The sequence below is a fragment of the Vespula vulgaris genome, chromosome 1 (assembly GCF_905475345.1).
Source record: "Vespula vulgaris chromosome 1, iyVesVulg1.1, whole genome shotgun sequence".
Taxonomy (NCBI): Eukaryota; Metazoa; Arthropoda; class Insecta; order Hymenoptera; family Vespidae; genus Vespula; species Vespula vulgaris.
Window position 1 is genome coordinate 11,742,569 of NC_066586.1, and position 22,911 is coordinate 11,765,479.

Sequence of the window (22,911 nt, forward strand, 5' to 3'; positions counted from 1 at the left end):
AGGACTGTTAAGAACTGTCAAGATTTTATCAAGCTTGTTATTTTAGAAAAATGAAGTAGAGGAAAGGAAGAGAAAAAAAGATTTATATTAAATAGAATTTACAAGAATGATATTATAATTTTTTTTTTTAAAGATCTATTAAAATTGCAACACGCGTTAAATACAAATTAATATCGCTATTAGGACATAAAATTAAGGACAATTGAATATCCCTAATAAGCGATAAATTTGCAATTATTTATGAAATTCGGAAATCGATATATTTGTTTATAATGATCACAATAGGATTTAAATATGATATAAATTGAACATTCAATGACAATGTACATTCATTAATTCACAATGTTGAAATGATACCGCATCTAATTCACTCAATATTTATAATATAGTCAAAGTAATTTAGATAATTAGTGAATTGTAAAGATTAAGAGCTAAAGTTAAAACCAAGAATATAAATAATAAATGTAGTAGCTACTCGTGTGTTATGGAATTATTCCTTGATTATCGTCGTTAATACGTTCATTGTTCTTTCGGTGTATCACTTGTATTGATAAATATTGACGTATAATTCGATTGATTTGATTGAAATTGACAAACGATATGTTTCATTGGTAATAATTATTGATTCATCGATATCCAGTCAAATTTCAAGTCCGTTCCGAAATACAAAATCCAAATTATCTCTCGGTATGAATTGTTTGCAAATAATAATATATGTTGCTTAAATTTAACAAGGAACATTAACATTACGTAACAATCGTAGTAATATATAAGCGAGGATCTAGAAATAAGTACGAAGAAAGAAAAACGGTGCTATTTTCAAGTGGACAAGGAACGAATGCGTCCGACGGAAATAAAGTTGCCGAAAGAGAATTATAATCCAGTCTGGAGGCCACGTAAACGTCGTTGGAAGATAGTACCTCGATCGAGGGTCTACATAAAAATGGACAGAGACGAATGACGGCGAGGAAAGCAAAAAAAGACGAACGAAAAGATGGAAAAGGTAACGTAGGAGGGTTGAAAGAGAAAGAGAGAGAGAGAGAGAAAGAAAAGGAAAGAGAGAGAGAGAAAGAGTACAGCACGTTACCCGATTGCATGTCGTGTATTCACCTTGACGACGATTTTATGGACACGGTAAGCGGATGTCTAGCTAGCTTGGAAGTTCAAAATGAAAAGCGGGATAGCGTACACTCGTCGAGAGTACAATGGCCTACTGTGTGTGTGTGTATATACATATATAGATATATATATAACGAAATAGAACGACCCTTGCTATATACGTCGGCCATACGAAATTACATCTTTTCTTTCTCCACTACAGTTCCTTCTTTTCCCTTTTTCGCGTCTTGTCGGCCCTCTTTTATCGCTTCTCAACGTCGATTGTTCCCGGTTGAATTCTTACCTTTATACGGTATTCTTAGAAAATTCTTTAATTCATCGCTTTAATTTTTATTAAATTTGAATAACTTTTGTTATTTCTTGTTCTTCGTTTAAACGTTCAAATAAATTTATAAAAAATTTTATTCATCGTTCTATGATCGTTAACTTGTATTTAAATTAGATCGGCATTATCATCACGAAAGAATAAACATTATTAATCGGGTCAAGTATTTATAAAAATTATTTTTTATGAAAATTATTTTGCATAAAAATAAAATGATATAAGGTAAGAGGAAAATAAATGAATAGAAATGAAGATTATTTTGCATAAAAATAAAATGATACAAATGAACACGGAATAAGCATTGAATAAATTAATGAATAGTAAAGAGAACAATTGAAAGGTATAATGTTTTCATACTAAGAATGAGAAACAAATAATTCATTTATTCTTTTATCATTCTTCAATGCATGGTTTATCTTTTTAGAAAGTTATGATGAAAAAAATATCACATTAGCTATCAAGTAAATATTAAAACAGAAATAGTGGAAACAATTACAATTTTAATCTTTTTTAATCTTTCTTACCAAATTTGACGAAATTTATTGTTGTAGATTCATTATTTTTAACATTATTTTTATACATAATTACTAAACTTATTAAGACCTAATAATTTTGAAGAAAAGAAGTAGAAAAAATAACATGCATTTTTGAGAGTTAAATCGTCCTAACGAGTAGACTCTTTTTCTCTGGTTAAATAGTTCAAAGAATATCTTTGGATACTGAATTCTTTGGATTAAAGGATAAAAATAAAAGTCGAATGAATAAACTAACCTTTAGGCGGATTGACGTGAAGAGCAGACTTGTAAAGACTTTCTTCGTCGTACCAATCGGTATTACGTAAAAGAGTCTTAGCAGACATAAGTCCAATGAGGATCGCTGTAGCAAGTAAAACGGCTCTACCACGTGTCCTTGATCCGTATCTTCTAGCGATTCTATAGCATGCCGAGATAGCAGCACCAACGATGAGACACGCACCCACGCTCGGTAGATAGAGTATTCTCTCCGCGATGACGAATCCAACATAAAAGAAGAGATTGCTGGCTGGGAGGAAGGGAAGCACGAGAAAACCTAAGGATATCGCGATCGACGTAGCTGCAATTCGTTTCTGATTGCTTGCGTTGATATTAGAAAATCCATAAGTTTGTCCACAGGACACGTTCATAGCTCTTTTCACGCAATGACAATCACCGATCGGTCCGTTATTGTTGTTGTTAGCTGCACGACAGCCATCGGTGTGACAGCCACCCGTTCGCCTTCCAGCACAAACTGGACACCTCGTCGAGACGTTTCGTTGATAAATCTGAACTTGAACGCTACTAGCAGAGCCACTCTCTTTGATACCACGTCTTAATCCTTTAGCTGCCCAAAATGCTGCTCCTGCTAGTACCGTATAAAGACAGGCCGATTCGAGATTCCTCGAGTCTAGGAGACTAGTGATCCGTGGTACGGCGTCCATCGACCAATCGAAACTCAATGTGCTCGGACACAGCAACATTCTAGCACTGGCCGCAGGAAGGTAAAGGAACGTCAAGCCCCGCGTCAAACGCGACGGATGTCTTGCCGTTGGATTGTCCGCGCTTGCAAATTCGGGCCTCGAGCCAGCGATCCTTAGACGACCCACTACCAAAAGGGCTAAGGTACCCGATAGAATGCCTAGACTACGACCACGTGTCCACCATCCACAGTTCACCTAGAATACAACAAGGAATTTATTAGATCGTTGTAATTATTTTATCCTTTTTTAATAAATATTATGATAGATGAGATTTGCTCCTTGTTAATTTATTAATTAGGAAACATGCGATAATTTGTCATTTAGACATATACGTCGGAAGTATCTTTGTCGCAAAAGACGAAATAACAATCGCATCTTTTATTTAATTAAGATAGCCTTGCATGTTCTTACAATTGTATCATACTGCTATAAAATATGAATGGATAGATTCATAATCGAGCCATTTTTAGCAAATAAGATTACTACATTTACAATGAAAATTCATCTGTATGAGAATAATGTTTGTTCGAATAAATTATTTATTTATATATCCGTGAATTTTCTATTTGTTACGAATTATGTATAAAACACATTTCATAATAACAATATTCGGTTGATTCACTCAAACAGGTGCAGTAATGAATAAAGAATTTATTACAATAAAACAACATTTATTTATGAGTTCGATCCACAAAATATCTAACATATCATTTTCTAATCAGAATTCTTATTTTTATCATTCTGCATAGCTCTCGCATTGATTCATAATCAAGTACCGTTTCATTGTAATAAACTCCTAATATATAACAACGCTTATTTATGAATCATATTTGTATTTCAACGTATACATCTATGTATGGTAAGAATATACACATTGGTCTAAAGAAAAGTGACGCTTCAAAAAACACGAATTTTGGCTTGTAACCCGCATAAGAAAACAAAATTCAAGAGAGATAAAGCCTTTCGTGAGGTAGGAGGCCGCCATAGTTGTAATAGACGTTCTACGGTACAATAATTTCTTTCAATGAACTACTCCACAAACAAAGGCTAGAAAAAGATGAGAACGATAAAACCGTAGAAAGTAGACACAGTCATGGTGGAGCACTCGTTCTCATCAAATTCGTCGGAGCGTTGCTTTAGCTTGCTAGTTTTCTCACTCCTAGTGCAAGCATTGTCTTCTATGCAAATACATGACGCCTCTCTCTCTCTCTCTCTCTCTCTCTTTCTTTCTCTCTCTTTCTCTCTTTCTCTTTATCTTTCTATTTTACTCTATCTCTCTACCTCTTTCGTAACTTTATAACCGATTTTACTTCTCGAATAGCGACGGTTTTATTTATTTTTCTTTGATTGATAATAATCTTTGCTGAATGCTTTTATCCGCATACCTTCTTCCCTTTATCCACCATCATTCTCTTCGTGTGCAATGTGGACAATAAGATTTACTCGACTCGTGAATAAACTCCATAAAGTGAAAACAAATGAGTAAGCTTTCATCTCGATCCGATCGTGTTAAAATTTGACTTGTTGATAAACAAGAGAAATGAAGAAAAGCGATAGATACAAAAGAATAATCTCGTTGGATAAAATTTCTGTCGCGTGCTTTATTAATCTGTTTTATACGTTATTCGAATCAAAGAAAAGAGATCAATGATAAGAACTTTATTGATTTGCTGAAGAGAATATATGAAACGTCGATGATTTATTAATTTTCCCGATTATTTCAAAATTCATTTGCTTTTTGAAATTGATCTCAATCTTTGCTATCTCAACAAAATCCTACATATTTTTCGATACAAAAAAGAAAAAGGAGAAGGTACTACAAAAGTCGAAAAAATAAGAAAAGAGAGAGAGAGAGAGAGGGAGAAAGAGAGAGAAGAAAAAAGATGAGTTCTTAAGAAATTCCCTAGAATCCAAATGGTAACAGAGCTGTCTTGATAGCCAAGAATACTACGAAGGATACTGTCTTCTATGCCATGGTAGGTGGTCCGATGGAAAGGACAGGTCTCGAGATAGAATAAGCTATGGGGGAACATTCACGAAGGAGAAAGAAAAGGAAAGAGAATCAAAGAAAGAAAATCAAGAAAAAGATTCAAAGGAATATAGGAAAAGAGAAAAATGCAAAGAGGAAGATGAAGAAAATAGATACGATAAGAGAAGAGAAATGAAACGAAGAAGGTCGAAACGAAAATTGCTGGAAGAGGGAATACAAACGAGTACTATTGCGTACGATTATTATTCTCAAGAATCTTGGAAGAGTGTTGTAAGATACGAGAAAGATCGTTGGCACCATTCCAGAGTTCAAAACGCATCGTCTCTGATAGTGCCAGAGGAGAGAAGCTGACTGTTGGTAGCAGCATCAGTTAGAAATAGGAGAGAGGGAGAGAGAGAGAGAGAGAGAGAGAACGTGCGAGACAAATAGAAAGTGGAGTGGGGGAGCTCACAACATGCATCACACGAGGCGTCTACTGCATCCAGTGCATCCGGGTGCAGCATGCGCGAAAGGAGAAGGAGTTGACGAAGGAAGGAAGGTAGGGGGTTTCTCAGCAAGGGTTCAACGGGCCAAAGCGTCAGGCTGAAGCTGGCTGATGCCGCTTATGCTGCTTCACCGTGTATCAACTCCCTGTCTCTAGCAGCATGCCACGCGTTTACACATGCTGCCGCTACGGCATTACGTTACCGGCTATACTGATGCTGCCTACACCATCCTAGTATCTACAGAGGAATATAGTTAGGTAGGCTTGCAAGGAGAGAGGGAAAAAGAGAGAGAGAAAGAGAAGAATATAGTGTACATACACACGTATATAGAGGAAAATATAGGATAAGTTTAACTATTATTGTTAACTCCTCCAAGTCTTCATCTTTCTTCCCTCTTTCTTTCTTTTTTCTTCCATATCGTTGTTTAATGTATCACGTTCGAATATCGTACACAGGAATCGTCTTTTTCCTCGAATACAATGAAACTTCTTCCCCTTCATGAGAATCAAAAGATTACCTATTCTCTTTGCAACATTGTCTAATTAAATTTTAATATATTCCTTGTTGCGTTGTATTGTAACTGTCATCTCTTGAGAACTTTTTATATTTCCTTGCTTAGTTTCTTTTTTCGCAGACTTTACACTTCACTTACTTGATAGTCAAAATTGAGATTACACGTTCAAGGATGGATTGATAAATTTGTTGTATTGCGTTGTTAATCTTCTTACGGATAAATTCTTATTTGTTTGTGTATTCGTATAGTGTATAATGTATAGTATATCTTACCTTTCGATTTGGCTCGCCACGACAGAGTTCCCACAAGAGGCAAAGGGCCAGCGAGGATATACCAGTCTCTTTGGCGAGTGTTGCCAGGGTCGACGATATCAAAGCCAGTAAGAGTAGGAACGGTGATCTGCTTTGGTCACAGTACGTGGAGTATGCCAGAAAGGCCGTCAAGGTCAGGAAACAAGCTAGGAGGTCGGCACGACCAACTATTCCGGCCACGGCTTCGCTGTGAATAGGATGAACCGCGAAAAGGAAACCAGTGATCGCGTGACCGAGATTGTTTCTCCCTGGTAGAACCTAAACAATCATAATTTAGAAATGGAGATGTTAATTGAGACCTTCTTTACTATAGGATATTAGCTTAAAGTCAAAATCTTTTGATACGTTTTAACACATTTTTATCATATAGTTTCTTCTTTCTTTTTTGTTTTTTATTATTTGGTATTAATACTGATATAGGGTTAGATGCGTTAGAGAAAGATTATTAAATGTTTAAAAAAATTAAATTACTTCGTCATCGATCAAACGTTGATTGATATTACAGCGAAGAAAGATAATTGGAAATAAATTTTTAAAAAACATAACTAATTTCGAGCTGATATTTCTTATTATATAATCTCATGCTAAATCTCTGCTGTAAATCTCGAAATCATCCAACTTCACGAAATTTATGGTACCAGTCATATGGAGATCGTAAACGTAATATTCGGGGCTGGAATGGGTTTTAAGAATTTTATTTGGTAGGGCCACCGTAACGTGTTTGATAATAACACAAGAAGATATGCGCTACAGGTGTCTTTATTATCTCGAACTTGCTAACCTAAACATTGCATGAACCGACAACAATGCCAAGGTTCCTCGTTTAAGGCAGAAACCATATGATTGGAAACTCACCTTCCTGGCGACCCTGACGACGAGAATTGTGCAGGCTGCGTGCAAAACGACGTTCACTAAATGATAACCCCAGGGATCGAGATTACCGAAGAGATGATTTAAGCGAAACGTTGCGACGCAAAGTGGTCGATAACTGCCATGAGAACCACTATCCCTTAAAGGTGTTCCCCAAAAATCATTTTCCAATAGCTGATACCATGGCGTGCTTGATAGCAGGTCTGGATTCGTCAAGATAGCCCTTCTGTAATAGAAAAATAAAATAATTATAAATTTCAATTCGCGTGTATTATAATAATTATAAATTAATTATAATAATTAATAATTATAAATTACTGTTCGCATTATCGATCGATAACAAATATCATTATTATATATTATTCCACGTTTGTTGATATTTTTCTTTGTCTATCAACCGAATGATTTACTAATGCCGAACAAGTTATAAAAAAAAAAATAGAGATAAACGAGATCAGTTAACGCTTACGCATAGATAAGAAACTGTTCGATACTTCGTACTGGCCTTGGATTTTTTATATTAGTATAACAAACAATAACAAGCATGTTTTGAAATTCTCTTTCCGACAGTATACAATGAAACTAAGGAAAGAAAAGGACCGAGTAATGTTGACACTTGTAATGTGACCTCCATTAAAGTCCTTGAATGTTACGAATCTTTATTTCCAACTAATCCGTCTTAGTATATCGCTGGCTACGAACGAAGTAGAACGTTATCGCGTCGTAGATAAATCGTGCGACTTATTAAATATTCTCTGTTCCAAGAAAATGGCCACGATAGAGAGATAGTTGTTTCAACTAGAACATCCTTATCATCAAACTCGCTAGTCAACCTCCAGCTTAGTACTATATCACCTAAGGGACTGTCGAAAGCATTCCTGTCGGTCTTTGGGTTATAGTCTATATAGGTGAAAGGGCTGAAGTTCACGACAAAGAGAGAGGTAAAGAGGAGAGAGGTGGTATAGGAAATGTGGAGCAGCTGAAGGATATCGGAAGAACGAGTTGTTACGACGATAACGATTTAGACGAGAACCATTTAAGTGCTTCTTTCGTCACGAACAACTTGCTCTGTCTTTTCTCCTTACGGCTGAGGTACGTGTCACAGAGGTTTTACCCTTTTTCATCCCCCAACCCTTATATGCCCACCATCGTTTCTTCCTTCCCAAACGATCGTGCAAATTTGTTCCTCGGTAGAAAATAGTGCTATGGCGATTATTGAAAATTTATTGCTCGAATTCTTTCTTTTTTTGTTTTTTTTTTGCCTTTTCTTCTTTTTCTCTCTTCTACAATTTACACTCTCTCTCTCTCTCTCTCTCTCTCTCTCTCTCTCTCTCTCTCTTTCTCCCTCTTTCTCGCTTGCACTCGTCTTAAAGGCTCGGAAAATTTCCAGTCCGAGGGATGAGGACTTGTGAAAAGCGGTAGAAAGAGGAAGAGGCTTGAGTTGCAGAATAATGAGCTAAACGAAGACGGCGAGTTCGGAAAGACCTCTTTTGTTACGTCCTGGCTCCTTTCATCGGTTTTATTACGCTCTGTAATGAAATATTCCACGTTTATGCCATTTCGTTGTTCAAATACGAAATCCGAAGTTTTCTCCCGTCTTTATTGTTCCTCTTTTTATCATTTTATATAATGTAGAAGAATATGACTTTAAGTGGCGTTTGTAAAACAAAGATTGTGATATAATTTCATTTCATAATCTAATGTAAATATGTAAATAACAAAATGATACAATTTTCAATTAAAACCTTGACTTTTCCTCTTTAGCAATTAACCTTTCGACTTTTTTATTCTTGATACTCTTCAACGATTCCGTTCAATAAGATTCTTGCTACGTGCCGATTTTGATGTATCTTATTACGCATTTATTCGTTCTTCAAAATTCATTCATACGATGAGTCATTGCTTTATTTACTTTTAAACTTCTTACTCGGAAAAATAAATAAATATATAAATGTATTTACTATCGTCATGTTTCTAACATCATTATCTCCTACTATACAATAGTATTATACAAAATAATTTTTGATAGATCGATTTTGAAATTTCAATTCGATTAGATTTCTCCTTTTTCTTGTTTTCGAAATGTCAAAAAAGAAATTCTTACACCAGAATTTACACGGGAATTTGCACGAGGTAAAGAGATAGAGAGAAATAGAGAGAGAGAGAGAGAGAGAGAGAGAGAGAGAGAGAGAGAGAGAGAGAGAGAGAGAGAGAGAGAACGTAATCGACGAGAAACGATGGAAAAGTTTGACGTTCAAATAGACGAGCTCTCGCCTTCGGGCGAGAAAGAGAGAGAGAGAGAGAGAAAGAGAGAGAGTAAGGTTTCGGTGTTAGTATCGAATCGATCCACCGTTACTCGAGTCGATCAATATTCATAGACACGACACGAGTCGAAACTCGGTGCGTCTTCAAATTCTGATACCGCGGGCAACACACCTGAGCCGTCATCGTTGTAATCGAGTCAAGGATACGTAAACTTTGCGCTAATAATTTCGTGCTGGGTTACCCGGAGCACTCTCTCACTACGTGCGTCGTTCCGATCGATAGCACTGTCTTGGTTACATAAACTTCGTAACGTCGTGTATCGTCGAACTTTTGGCAAACGAAGACGATAAGGAAGAAAGGAAACACGAGAGGAAGAGAGAGAGGAAGAGAGAGAGGGAGAAAGGAGGAACGAGAGAGAGAGAGAGAGAGAGAGAGAGAGAGAGAGAGAGAGAATGAGTGATATTGACAATGATATATTATAATATTTATTCGAGTACGACCTTTACAGGCAAATTTATTCTCGATAAACACTATTTACTTGTAGGAATAGTTAATCTAACAAATAAAGTTATGTAAGATAAGATTTGAAAAATGTTTGAAAAAGAAGCAATTACGTAGGTGAATTAATTGTAATATTAAGAATTAATTGCAATAATCTGTAAAAATTGAATTTATCATATATTTTGTCTTAATACCGATTTACACTATAGTATGGAACTATTAAAAATGTACATATGAACGTTTAATAGATCTTGCTTTCATTAGAATTATCGGCTCATATTAGATATATTATGTAAAAGAAATAGAAAATAATATGAGCAAATAAAATCATTTAAAAAATCAATAGAATTAATCTCTTAATCATATTTCATTTGGATTGATTTGGGCTGATCAAAAGATTCCATATCCAATTAACTTCCTCGCTGAACATATTCATTTTCTATTATTCGTCACGATAAACGAAACGACGAATTTCATAGAGAAAATTATCGTCGAGAATGAAAACGTAAGTCCGCTCGCGTTCACTCGGTTTCACCTTTTCCTTCGGGTTCTTTCTTTCTTCTCACTTTGTAGCTATGGCAAAGTAGGTCGTCTCGTGGCTCGTATAACGCGTCGATGGTGGCAGATGGACTCGAAAATCGTGCCTGACGCCACGCTGTAGAAGATATTTCTTAACACCCCCAAACCTCCTCTGCCCTTCTGATCCATGTCGTCCTTTTACGTTCTCTGTACTTTCTTCGAATTATTTCCAAGCGAACGAGCTACCAAGTCGGTCAGCTTTAGCACGAAAGGTATACACTATCGTTTGTTCTATATATGTATTCAAGTTACGTTATACATACATATATATATATATATATATATATATATAAAATTTATGTAGATTGTAAGAAGAACGATGAAAAAGTCAGGAAAAATCTGAAGAAGCCAGAAAAAACGAGGACAATTAATCTCTATTCATAGCGATTGCAGTATTTTAAATCCTTGTCATTGACTAGTGAAAAAGAGTGGGTATTGATGTTTACCTCATTTGGAAATTATTTTTCTAGAAGCTGGATAGTCGTCAGTTTAATTTTTATCAACGACAAAGATTTTAATGTTTCTTTTTTTCTTAGTTCCAACTCGACTCGACTCAATTACGATGACGACAACGACAACGACAACGACAACGACAACGACAACGACAACGACAACGACGACGACGACGACGACGACGACGACGACGACGACGACGACGACGACGACGACGACGACGACGACGACGACGACGACGACGACGACGACGACGTCGACAACGTCAAAACGTCTGCATTTAAATTCCGCTAAATTCGTGAGAATTTTATTACTGTGTTTATGTACATATGTATATATACATATATGTATATATACATATATGTATATATACGCTTATATGCATGTAAGTATTTTGTATCTTGTGTCTGCATAGGTAATGTATGTTTGAAAATAGCCATGGCATATGTTAAATTTCTCGCTTATCTTCATTACGTTTGCTTGTTACGTTTCCTGTCTATCTGTCTGTTTGTTTCACTTTTTCTCTCTCTTTTTCTTTCCATTTGCGTATTTCACGAAAGAGACGGAATTGCTTCGTCAGAGCAATTTGTTACTTCGTCGCGCTATTATAATAAAAATTCGAGGCCAAATTGTGGAATAGCGAGATTGCGGACTTTTACTTCATTTTACCCACTTCATCCCTTTAAACCGCGATGTTGACTCGGTCCTTTTTACTGACAATTCTTATATTTTTAGAAGGAAAATAACTAACTGTTGGTTTTTAAAGAAGGAAATTGTATTTATCCAAATGAGAAATATGTTCTTTTATACATCAATGATATCCACTCTTCTTCTTCTAAAAGATCATTATTTCTTAAATCCTCATTTCAAACAGTAAAAGAAAAGATACATATACGTATATTATAAAGATTTTATTGATAATAGAGAGAGATATGTATTATACGATATTAATTTATAATAAATTTTAAATATATACATGCGATTATTTAATTATTAAATTGTTTTGATAATAGCTTGATGTCTGCTACAAAAATGTGTAATTAAGAATACGGAGTTACATCAAAAAGTTTCAACGTGGTTTTTACAGGGTCTTTTAAGGTCATCGCAAAGTTAAATAATTATTACTACAACATATTCGCCTTGATGAGGCACAACATTCGTTTAAAACAATTTTTACATTTTTTATACTTTTTATACTTTCTAGAGAAATAAGTGTATATATATATATATATATATATATATATATATATTATAATAATAAAATACAGGATAGTCTTATAAGCATAACTACTTTGTATATATTCGAAACTATGATAATTATAGACAAATATGTATATTCGACAAAGCTTGTAGGTAATGGAAGAAATAATTCTGTGACAATTTTATAGACACGAGAATTTTGTAACTGAAAATGCTTGCAGACACAAATTTTATTAAATTAATCTTCCCGGACCTTCGTAACTTTTATATAAAATTTAAGATGGCAATAATCTTTTGATTATAATCCTGTATAGATATCAATGGAAAACAATTATCAATTATTGACAACAGACAGTAAATCGATATGATCTTAATTCATATCTTAATATATCGTATACCTTTGTTATATCATAATTCCTATTTTCTCCAATAAGTTTTCCAAAATGCCTCTCTCTCTCTCTCTTTAAGCGTAGAACATGTTTTTCGCTTGCTATGACCTGTTAACAGATGCTTTGCCTTTTTTTATAACCTTCTCGAGGGTGAAATACCAAGATGAGCGTTCTGAGGTAATAAAAATGGTCTTAACTTTGATATATATATATATATATATATATATATATATATATATATATATACACACACACACACACACGTATATATATACATGTTTATTTGACATTACTGCATAACGCGATGCTCAGAAAAGAAACAGCTACAAGATCATAAAGTTTCCGCCGTCGGGTGATGTGTCGAAAAAGTAAAAAGAAAAAAGAAAAAAATATCACCTTGTTTTCTTTATTTTCTTGTTTTCGAGATATTAAGAACACCTTTTAACGATCTCTCAATTTTCAAATCCAAGTTTGACGTTCTCCAACGTCAAACTTGCTGTTCTATCCAGCAATAAAATTTCACAATTACGAAAGTAAGGAAGGAAGGAAGGAAGGAAGGAAGGAAGGAAGGAAGGAAGGAAGAAAGTCTCGTTTCTGAAGGTAGTAAAAACGAACGATTAATTTCACCAAGGGTCTCCACGTGTAGTAAGAAGCCAAGGCAAAACGGACTGTTTCCGAGAGAGAGAGAGAGAGAGAGAGAGAGAGAGAGAGAGAGAGAGAGAGAGAGAGAGAGTCATCCAGGGTGGTGCGCAACTCGACGAGGTCGACGTTAATGAAGTTCAAGTTGAGTCGAGAGAGTAAGAAAGCAATGAGACGAACTCAACCCAAAAAAAAGTTTAGTTTGGAGGAGGGAAAGTATTAAGAGACGAAACTATTTCGTACAAAGAAACGAACGATCTTAAAATTCGACAAAACGCGAGACCATTTTGAAACATTGAATAAATATACTTTCTCTTACGATTTGTGAAGAGTCACAATGGATATCGCAAGGTCGTTTAGAGGGAAATGCCTCTAGATGATTATCGTTAGTATATATGTGTGTGTGTGTGTGTGTACATACATATATACATATACATATATACACACACACACACGCAATATCTAGTTTTAAACGATCACCTAAATGACTATCTCAATATTTCCCTTAGATCGTTTGGTATGAGAAAATGTTACACCGAAAAAAGTTACTAATGCAGCGATATCAAAGAATTTTTTTTTGTTTCTTCTTTTTTTTTAATATTAAATTCTTCAGGACATATTTTTTCTAAATGCAGCAACGTATATTCGTTATATCAGTATAAGATATCTCGTAAAACAAAAAGATCGGAATCTTTTATAAAAAATTATATCTAAGGATAACAAATGTTGAAATTTTAATACGTTTCAGTTCAAACTTCTGTAAATTAATTAATTATTTCATTTTTCTCAATCAAACAGAAATATTTAAATGGTCGATTTGAAAATTCTACATCCTGTATATATATCTATCCACGATTCTAATTCCGTACTAAAAGTATCTGAAAAAAAGTCTATTCTTCTTCGAAATAGATATATACAGGACAGGAATAAAAAAAAAGAAGAAAAAAAGAGAAAAAGGATGAGTCGCGTCATAAAAAGAAGAAAGACATCGTTAACGTGTGGTCATCCAACGACGATCTTGTATTTTTGACGGCGATCAGAAACAGAGACGACCCTTTTTGACGAGGGAAGCGAATATTTTCACGGCTTCGAGCGGAAACAATTTACGAGGGGTGACGTTAATGAAGCAGCTGCCTGTGTCTCAAGTGCTATATCCTCTCTCTCTCTCTCTCTCTCTCTCTCTCTCTCACTTACTCTTTCTTTTTATCTTTTTTTCTTTCTCTCGAAAAAAAAACTGAGAGGGTCCGGTATTAAAGCTATAAAGAATTTCCTTTCTAACATCCTATCTTTTTCGTATACACGTTACTCGATACTTAACCAACCCCTTTAAAACTTGTCTTTCTCTCTCTTCCTCTTTCTCTTTCCACCTCTATATATTTCTTTCTCTCTCTCTCCTTCTCTTTCTACCTCTATATATTTCTTTCTCTCTCTTTTCTTTCTATCCTATGTATTTCTTTTTCTCCCTTTCTCTTTTTTCTCTTTCTGTCTCTATGTATCTCATTCTCTCTCTCTCTCTCTCTCTCTCTCTCTCTCTCTCTCTCTCTTTCCGTTTCTTCTACATGAATTCATATATGCTTTCCTCTTTTAACAGATAAGCAAATTCAATTTTACTCAGTTACAGCTTTGAATCTCCTCCCATCCTGTTTCTTTCCTACTCTGATAGTAGAACGACGATAGATAGTACTAGCGATAGTAGTGGTAGTAATTACGATATTTGAGTGTGTTAGTTGGGAGCATTGAATCGGAAAGCGTTTAGTGCGACCACTCGAATTAGAAATATTGATCAGCCACCCTGGTACTTCTAAGCGAGTAGAAATGAATTAATAAATTAAGTGTTAATCCCTTTTTCTCTATTTCTCTCTCTCTCTCTCTCTCTCTCTCTCTCTCTCTCTCTCTCTCCCTTTCACTCTCTCTTTTTCTTTCTCTGCTTTCTAAGAGGATATTAAAATCGACAGATGATTAATCTCTTTCTATCATAGCTTATTCGTTTCGAATGTACGTATTGGCGAAACAAAGAATAGCGCAAAGAAGAGAAATAGAAAATGAATTGAAATGAATTTATCGTTAGAATATAAGTCTTATTTTACTACGTCAGCAGGTGCACTGAGTCAACAAATTGACACTCCTAAGGTTTCTTCCTGATGGTCGTTCTTTCTCTTTAATTAATTTCGCTGTTAGATTAAGAAAAAGAATATCGTAGTACGTTTTATATGACAAAGAGAGATTAAAAAAGAAAGGTCAAGGGAGAAAGAAAGAGAGAGAGAGAGAGAGAGACAACTTCATCGCGTGACAATTCTGCGATTAGAAGATACCCTTTTCTTTTTCCTTTTTTTTTCTTAACACTTTTTACTCTGCCCTTTTCCTTCTTTCATTACAAAGAAGACGAGAATTGCTCATCTTTCTCTTTATTTCTCTCTCTCTCTCTCTTTCTCTCATGTTCTTGTAAGATAGCTTCGAAATACATCGATTCGAAGGCGAACTTGTTTGAGAATCCTTGGATATTCGGAGCACGTGCTGTCAAATATTAGACCGTCGAGAGATCGAAGGAACGTTTGCCGATCGGCGATCTCGTGCGTTGCTCGTAACATGTAATGTCACGGTCGTCTTGTTACCAAGAGGAAGGATTTCTCTTGGATAGATGAATAAATGTACAATAGCTGGTACATAATGTAACTCGTTTTAGTTCGAAAACGATCGTTTTCGAATGAAACGTAAAGAAATACCATATTCTACTTGTGTACACACACACACACACACACACACATATATCCTATATTTTAAGAGCTTATAGTGTTGACCGAGATGAATGAAGAAGTCTGATTAACATAAATCCTAAAATCATTCATTTCGATGTAAATAAACTTTTATTATTTATGTACGTTTCGTATCGTGAGTTTTTTAGTAATATATTGAATGTATTGATTAGTAATATATGAATTTGTTTAGAAATACATTCAAAGTCAAAATGCAATAAATATATTATAAAAATAAGCAAGAATTACTATTACTGATATAACAATGGAATATTTTCTTTTTATTACTTTGAATATATTTTTAAAGGATTATATACATATATTAATAAAATATGTTGTAAACATATTGATGATAATGTAATGTAAAATCGATTTTATTGAAATTTCATTTTATCTATAGTTGAATTTTAATTCTGAGTCGACTATAATTCTTTGAGCAATAAGTGTCTTTTTTCTTTACAAGTTTGCAGGATAGTACAATAGTATCTTACATATCTTTGAGATTGTGAAAACTAAAGAAAAACTTATTTAACAAAAGCCATACCATGCTCTTGAATTGCTCAGCGATGGCGTGAAGCGTGAACCATACTATAACTCGCGAAGAAAGTTTAAGCGACTCCTGAATTTTCAAAAGTTTAGTTAAAGTTTTGTAAATTATTAAAAAACAACAAAGAATTGAGATTTCAAATCTTTGCAAAACCCAAAAAGAATATCTTTAAATTATTTATATTATTAAATTAGTAAAATATTGTCATTCCATAGAATCTCGAAATATTTGAGAAATTTATCTACTTATATGCTTTATTTAATTAATACTTATATGCTTATATGCTTTATTAATATTTTTTATAATTATACTTTAATGCGTAGTTTAAATCACCCTGATATAGAAAAATTATCATCTCAAAAGCATTATACAAATTTCGCATTAACTTCAAATAAACTCGCACTATTCAACAAATTTATTTTGCTTTTTCGTTTCTATAGATTGATATAAAGAGTTAAATATAAAATTTGCTCTCTTCTTTCTTTCATTTCTTAAAATTACTTCGATATATTCAGATATCGATTCAAATATTTGATTCGCGACTGTGAGATACAACATTATTTTATTCGATTCCGATCAAAGCGTCAAAAAAATTCGTCCTTATTGCTCTAGCTCATATAATTTCAAAGAACAGGGGCGTTATTGGATCACCCTATATATTTCAAAGTTCATGATAAAAATCACTCTTATATCTTATGTCGCATAAATCGCAGACTTTTACGAGCTCTCATTCCATCTTTAAAAAGAGAGATAGATAGAAAGATAGAAAGAAAAAGAGAAAGAGAGAGAGAGAGAGAGAGAAAAAGTAACGTTCCGCATCTCTTATATCCTCGTTCTTTTTTATTTTCTCTCTTGCTATTCGGTCTTCCGATAAATAGAAATTCACACCGATGAACGAGACGCGATATAGAAGATTCCTTCGGCCGAGAAGTTGCCTCGCGTGAGATCCCGTGGGGATGATGCGGCGTGTGGCAATTTGCACGGGCAACCACCGCCCTATACCTTACCATCCAAAACCATCCCCCTTAGTTATATCTTCGAACCTCCGCAAATCCTCCCTCTACAAATGACGAAGAGACGTGCCAAGCAAAGAGATGGTGCGCCTTCTCGAGTGAACCAGAGCGTCAAGAGAAAAGGAAAAATGGAAAGGAGAGAAAAAGAGAGAGAAATAAAAGAAAAAAAGTCGAGTAAAAAAGGTGAAAGAGGAAGGAAAGGAAATAAAAAGAAAGAAAAATGAAAAATAAAAATGAAGGAAGAAGAAGAGAGAAGTATTCGTGATTCTATATATTCGTGGCAGCATATTTTATGAAATGATTCTAAGGTTCTCTATATCTTTTTCTAGGTTTTTTTTTCCTCGCTGTAGATAGATAAATATATACAAACAGTAAAGATATGTATTCGTGACCAAACCAGCCATGTTGCCGTCTTTCTTATCTGCTTTGTTTCTTTTCTCTCCCTCTTTCTCTCTCTTTCTTTTTTTTTTTGAAACATTTTCATTGACGCAATATTTTTCGCATATACTGATAACGTATCAACTATAGTATAAGAATAAAAAATGAGAAGAGAAAAGAAATAGAAAGAATAAGAAGAGTCTTAGTCAGTCTTTGGTTTAATTTTCGTTTACGTCCGTGTTTTCTGTTTGTAATTAATTATTGAAGAATAAAAGGTATATTAATTTAAATTCATTCATTTCGAAATCAACGTTCGATAAATAATCAATTAAAATTTCTTTTTTAAAATATAGTCGTTTTTTTTGTGGATTTATTATTCGTGAATATATTCTTTTTATGAAGATTATGTTTTATCGATGAATTTATTTTTTATTTCAATATATGAATAAATTATTAAAAATTGAAAATTCGTATATATTATAAATAATAATTGCAAATTGTATTGTAACTGTTAATTGGTGAAATGAAAAAATTAAGATTACTTAAAGTATCATTTATCTTTAATACGTAGAAAGTTAGAAAATGAAATGAAATGAAATGAAATGAAAATGAAAGATGAGGTTCAAATGTCAATGCCGCTACATTATGTTTCAAAGATTTTCCGAAGATGTTCTTCGAAGCGAGAAACAAGTCGCCCAAATAAATACCTAGCTAAATCATCCGGAAAACTCATTTTATTCCCCCCGAGAATGATGCTCGACCATTTTCTTTATACAGACTAAACTGGTGGGAGGTCTACGTCATCCTAGAAGTAAAAAGCTACTATCTTCTTCTTTTTCTTCTTCTTTTGCTTCTTCTTTTGCTTCTTCTTCCTCTTCTCTTTGCTCCGTTTGCAATTTTGAAAGCGAAACTTTTCGAAGAACGCGTTCGTTGAACAGGGAAACTGTGGGTCGAGGTCCTCGGAGCTTTCAAGATCGTCCGACTCATCTCGCTTGAGAGTATGTTCCGGATCGAACTTTATCGAGCAACGATATAAATAAACCATAAGATATTCCCTACCATGAAAGTGTTCATAATTTTATCGGATGAAGTCGTCAAGAATTATCGATTGAAATTGCTTCTCTTCGAAACTTATTACAGATTTATTAAACGAGTTACAGTTTATCAAATTGACTAACTCTACCGAACAATAGATAGAAAATTAATAAACTTGTACGTATTATTTTTTAAGAAATTTCGATCGCGATACATAGAGTTGTGAAAAAAAAGGATTCGATATTTTATAGTACTCACCGAAATGTACATACGAATGAATTTTTTTAGAAATATATTGATTCAAGGTTGTCAAGATAATTTTGTTATAAAAATAAGCAAAAATTATAAATAATGTAATAATGGAATACGTGTACATTCAATATGTTGCCAAATGACTGGTTTACGATATCGACCGCTCATAAATAATAAAAGTTAATTTACATCGAAAGGGGTTAATTTTAGGACCCATGTTGATTAGACATTTTTTACTCATCTCAGTGAATACTAATCAATCCTTAAAATATCGGAAAAAATTTCTTTTCTTTATCATCCTGTATATCCAAATAAATATACGTACGATATTTTTTTATTAAACATGTTAATATAAAGTTAAATATCATGCAATTTTATTACTTAAATTTGGAAAAAAGTAATATTTTATCAATTCCTCTTTCGAATGATTAAAATAACAAAATAAATTACAAAATACTAAAATTTCGATGCATCTTTTTTAAGTATACTTTTAACATTCGACCTTAAATTAAAGATACAACAAAGCATAGATTAGCTTATACCTTCGATGCATTATTTTTCTTTAAATTCCACTCGATAAACCTATTCCGGAAGGATCCCATTATCCTCAGGATTAAAATTGCATTCCATTATTTACGGAAGTCCTCCTCTTTTATGGAGTTTTCTCTCTCCCTCTCTCTTTCTCTCTCTCTCCCTCTCATTGTGCCTTTTCGCCATCACGAAGAGAACGACTATTTTTATTGGAGTCGCACGTGTATCGGCCATGCGATATAATCGTGTTACCGAGTGGCCAATTTCACGAGTTTAAATATCGAACTTTCGTTTCGCCGAAGATCGTAAAACGGTTATTGAACGAGTGTAAGACTAATTAGCTTGGAGAACTCTGCTCGTAAATGTACCCAGAGTATTATATCGAACGGCCATTTTATCGTTTCATTCGTTCTCTCTTGTACTCACCACCAGCCTCTTCATTCTCTCTCTCTCTCTCTCTCTCTCTCTCTCTCTCTCTCTCTCTCTCTCTCTCTCTGTTTCTTTCCCTCTTCCTCCGCCGTCTTTTTTTATTTTTGTTATCGTTACGTGCAATCGTTCAAACCAACCTTCCCACGACCTTGGCAAGTTTATCCATGTGAGTAAAGTGTACGTTCTCGGTAGACAAACAGGATTTTCCCAGAACCATTTCGTATGCGTCATCGAGCACGATAAGAAGAAGAAGAAGGAGAAGAAGAAAAAGGAGAAGAAACGTGGACTTTCTAGCTCGAAATAACAAAAGTTACCCACTTTCGGTGAAAAGACAAACCGGTGAAGTTGATAAAAGAAAATATATATATATATATATATATATATATATATATATGTATGTATGTATGTATGTATGTATGTATGTATGTACGTACGTATGTATGTATATATATGTATATATGCATATACAAAGATATCTATAAACAGATATGTATATGTAGAGAAGCATGCTCTGAGAATATTTAACCAGTTGGTGCGTCATCAGGCACAGGATGGCTTATAAGGGTTGAAAATGATACGAATATATACATACATACATGCTACTACTATTACAACTACTACTATAACTATTATTGCATACTATACTTAATGTATATCAATAAGTACATATTACGTGGCAAGTTGACTAAGACCGTACTCGCTTTCATATTCCAATAACGTAAGAAAACTTAATTATTACGTTGTCTCACGCCTATTTTATCTAGCAATCATCATTACCTACGTATATATATCATCGTTAAATCATAGATAAATTTGATTTATTCGATACACATCGTTATTATCGTTAAATTCATCGATTCATTCGAATGACTTCAAGATAGACGGTGCTCATAACCAAGAGGTTGAAAATAGTTATGATATCGGTTTCGATTCTTGAAACAGTTATGAGAAAGGAAATAATGTTATAACTGTTACAGATATATAGATTCTGACCCACATTGGTTTCGGTTTCGGTTCTCTATCGTTTCTATAACTGTTATTTTTCGGTTCTGTATCGGTTATGGTTCGATTCCACTTAATATATAATACATATTTTCTTCCATCGTTTTATTTTTGATTCTTATTGATTCTGATATTGATTTTGCGAAACTGATTAATATGCATGATATTCTGCTATGAAGAATAGAACGAGAATTCGTTGATTAATCGTCTAAGACAAAAACGTCGTCTTTTTTTTAACATATAAACGTAATAAAAAAATTTATCGTTTTCCAAGTAATTGGAAACTGACATCATTTATAATATGCAAACTAACTTTATCTCTAGACCTTCGAGAAAAGATCCGAAGACAAGCAAGTATATGTATGGTAAATATTCAAACGTCTACTGAACTTTCCAAAAGTAAAAAAAAATATAATACTAATATAATATCGATTTTAAAGAACCAAAATCGAAACCGATATGATTGCATACATTACAGTTATAATATTTTTATCGATTCTCATAATTATTTCAATCAGAGCTGATACGTTTCAAACAATTTGAAATAGTTATTTTCGAAATACCTGTATCAACCATTTCTTCGTGCCAACGTTGCGATCATAATTAATTATAATTACGGATTATATAAAACGATTTTTTTCTCCATACTCTGACAAGTTCGGGTTTAAGGCTGAAACATGGGGGAAGAGAAAAAAATATATAAGTATAGAGAAATTAACGAAAGCTTACACGCGCGAGTAAAAACAATTTAAAGTGATTAATAACTCTTTCGAGCACGAAAAAAAAATATAAAACAAGGAGAGAGAGAGAGAGAGAGAAACGCGAGAACGATTAACGCGTGATGTAATAGGGAGAAGCAAGGTTATAAACAAGCCAGCCCGATCGACGAACATAACGAGTAGTATAAGCCGGATATGAGAAAGTTGGAAATAAAAAGAGAGCAACGGAGCATAGAACTCAAGTTTGATTAAACGTAACGATTAATACAAAGCGTAATGTACCGTGACCACCGACCGGTTCGGTCAACAGACCACGATTACTTGTGAAACGCGTAGAAAAGCTTCCATGAACTTATCAAAGTTAGAAAATCTTATTACGACAGGAGGGTACCAACATCAGCCTTTTCCTTCCTATATCCCCTTATTTTTTGCCCTTTTTACAGCTCTCGCGAAACGTGCCTTCTGAATACTATAAGAAAGAGAGAGAGAGAGAGAGAGAGAGAGAGAGAGAGAGGAGGGAAAGAAGGAGAGAGAGAGAGAGAGAGAGGGTGAGAAAGTTCTCCCTCGTAGGTACACACAGCATATAGAAGGCGTTAAAATTGGCATGCGTACGAGCCCTTCGTCGTCTCCCTTTCAAAAGGCGCGTCGTGTTGGTTCCTACATGGGCGTGTCTCTGTGTTGAACGTACGTGTTTTATGTAAGTGAAAGGAGAAGGGAAAAAAAAAGAAAAAAGAGCAGTAAGAGGTAGAAATGTTCACCTTCTCTCTTTATCTACAGAATTTTTTCAACCTTTTTTTCGTAACCCTTATTTTCCAGAATCCAGGGACGTCGTAATAGAAAGCCCTGACAGAGGTCAATCTCCCAACGGTCGATCCCCAAAAGCCAAGCCAGCTAGCATCCATCGATCACAGTCTCTTTGCCTCCACCTCAAGGCTCAATCTATACCAATTCCATTCGTGAATAACCTCCGTCGTCGTTCGGCACGAAGTCGACTCAACTCCACTCGATTTAGTTTCCAAGTCGTCGACGAGAACTAGGACTTTCTCTCTCTCTCTCTCTCTCTCTCTCTCTATCCTTCTCTCTCTCTCTCTCTCTCTCTGTCTCTCTCTTTCTTTCT

The 22,911-nt window shown here is 34.3% G+C and overlaps 1 protein-coding gene across 2 annotated transcripts in view; it reads right to left on the reverse strand.

Annotated features, from left to right (window-relative positions):
• LOC127064720 (protein O-mannosyl-transferase TMTC2-like) overlaps positions 1-22,911 on the reverse strand; it is a 223,307-nt gene that overhangs the window by 99,399 nt on the left and 100,997 nt on the right. For both annotated transcript variants that reach the window (XM_050996214.1, XM_050996223.1), the window contains exons 2-4: positions 7,095-7,335; positions 6,201-6,497; positions 2,216-3,134 (exon numbers count right to left, since the gene is read on the reverse strand). In XM_050996214.1, coding sequence (XP_050852171.1) covers positions 2,216-3,134; positions 6,201-6,497; positions 7,095-7,335 — 1,457 coding nt within the window. The remainder of the gene's footprint in view (positions 1-2,215; positions 3,135-6,200; positions 6,498-7,094; positions 7,336-22,911) is intronic.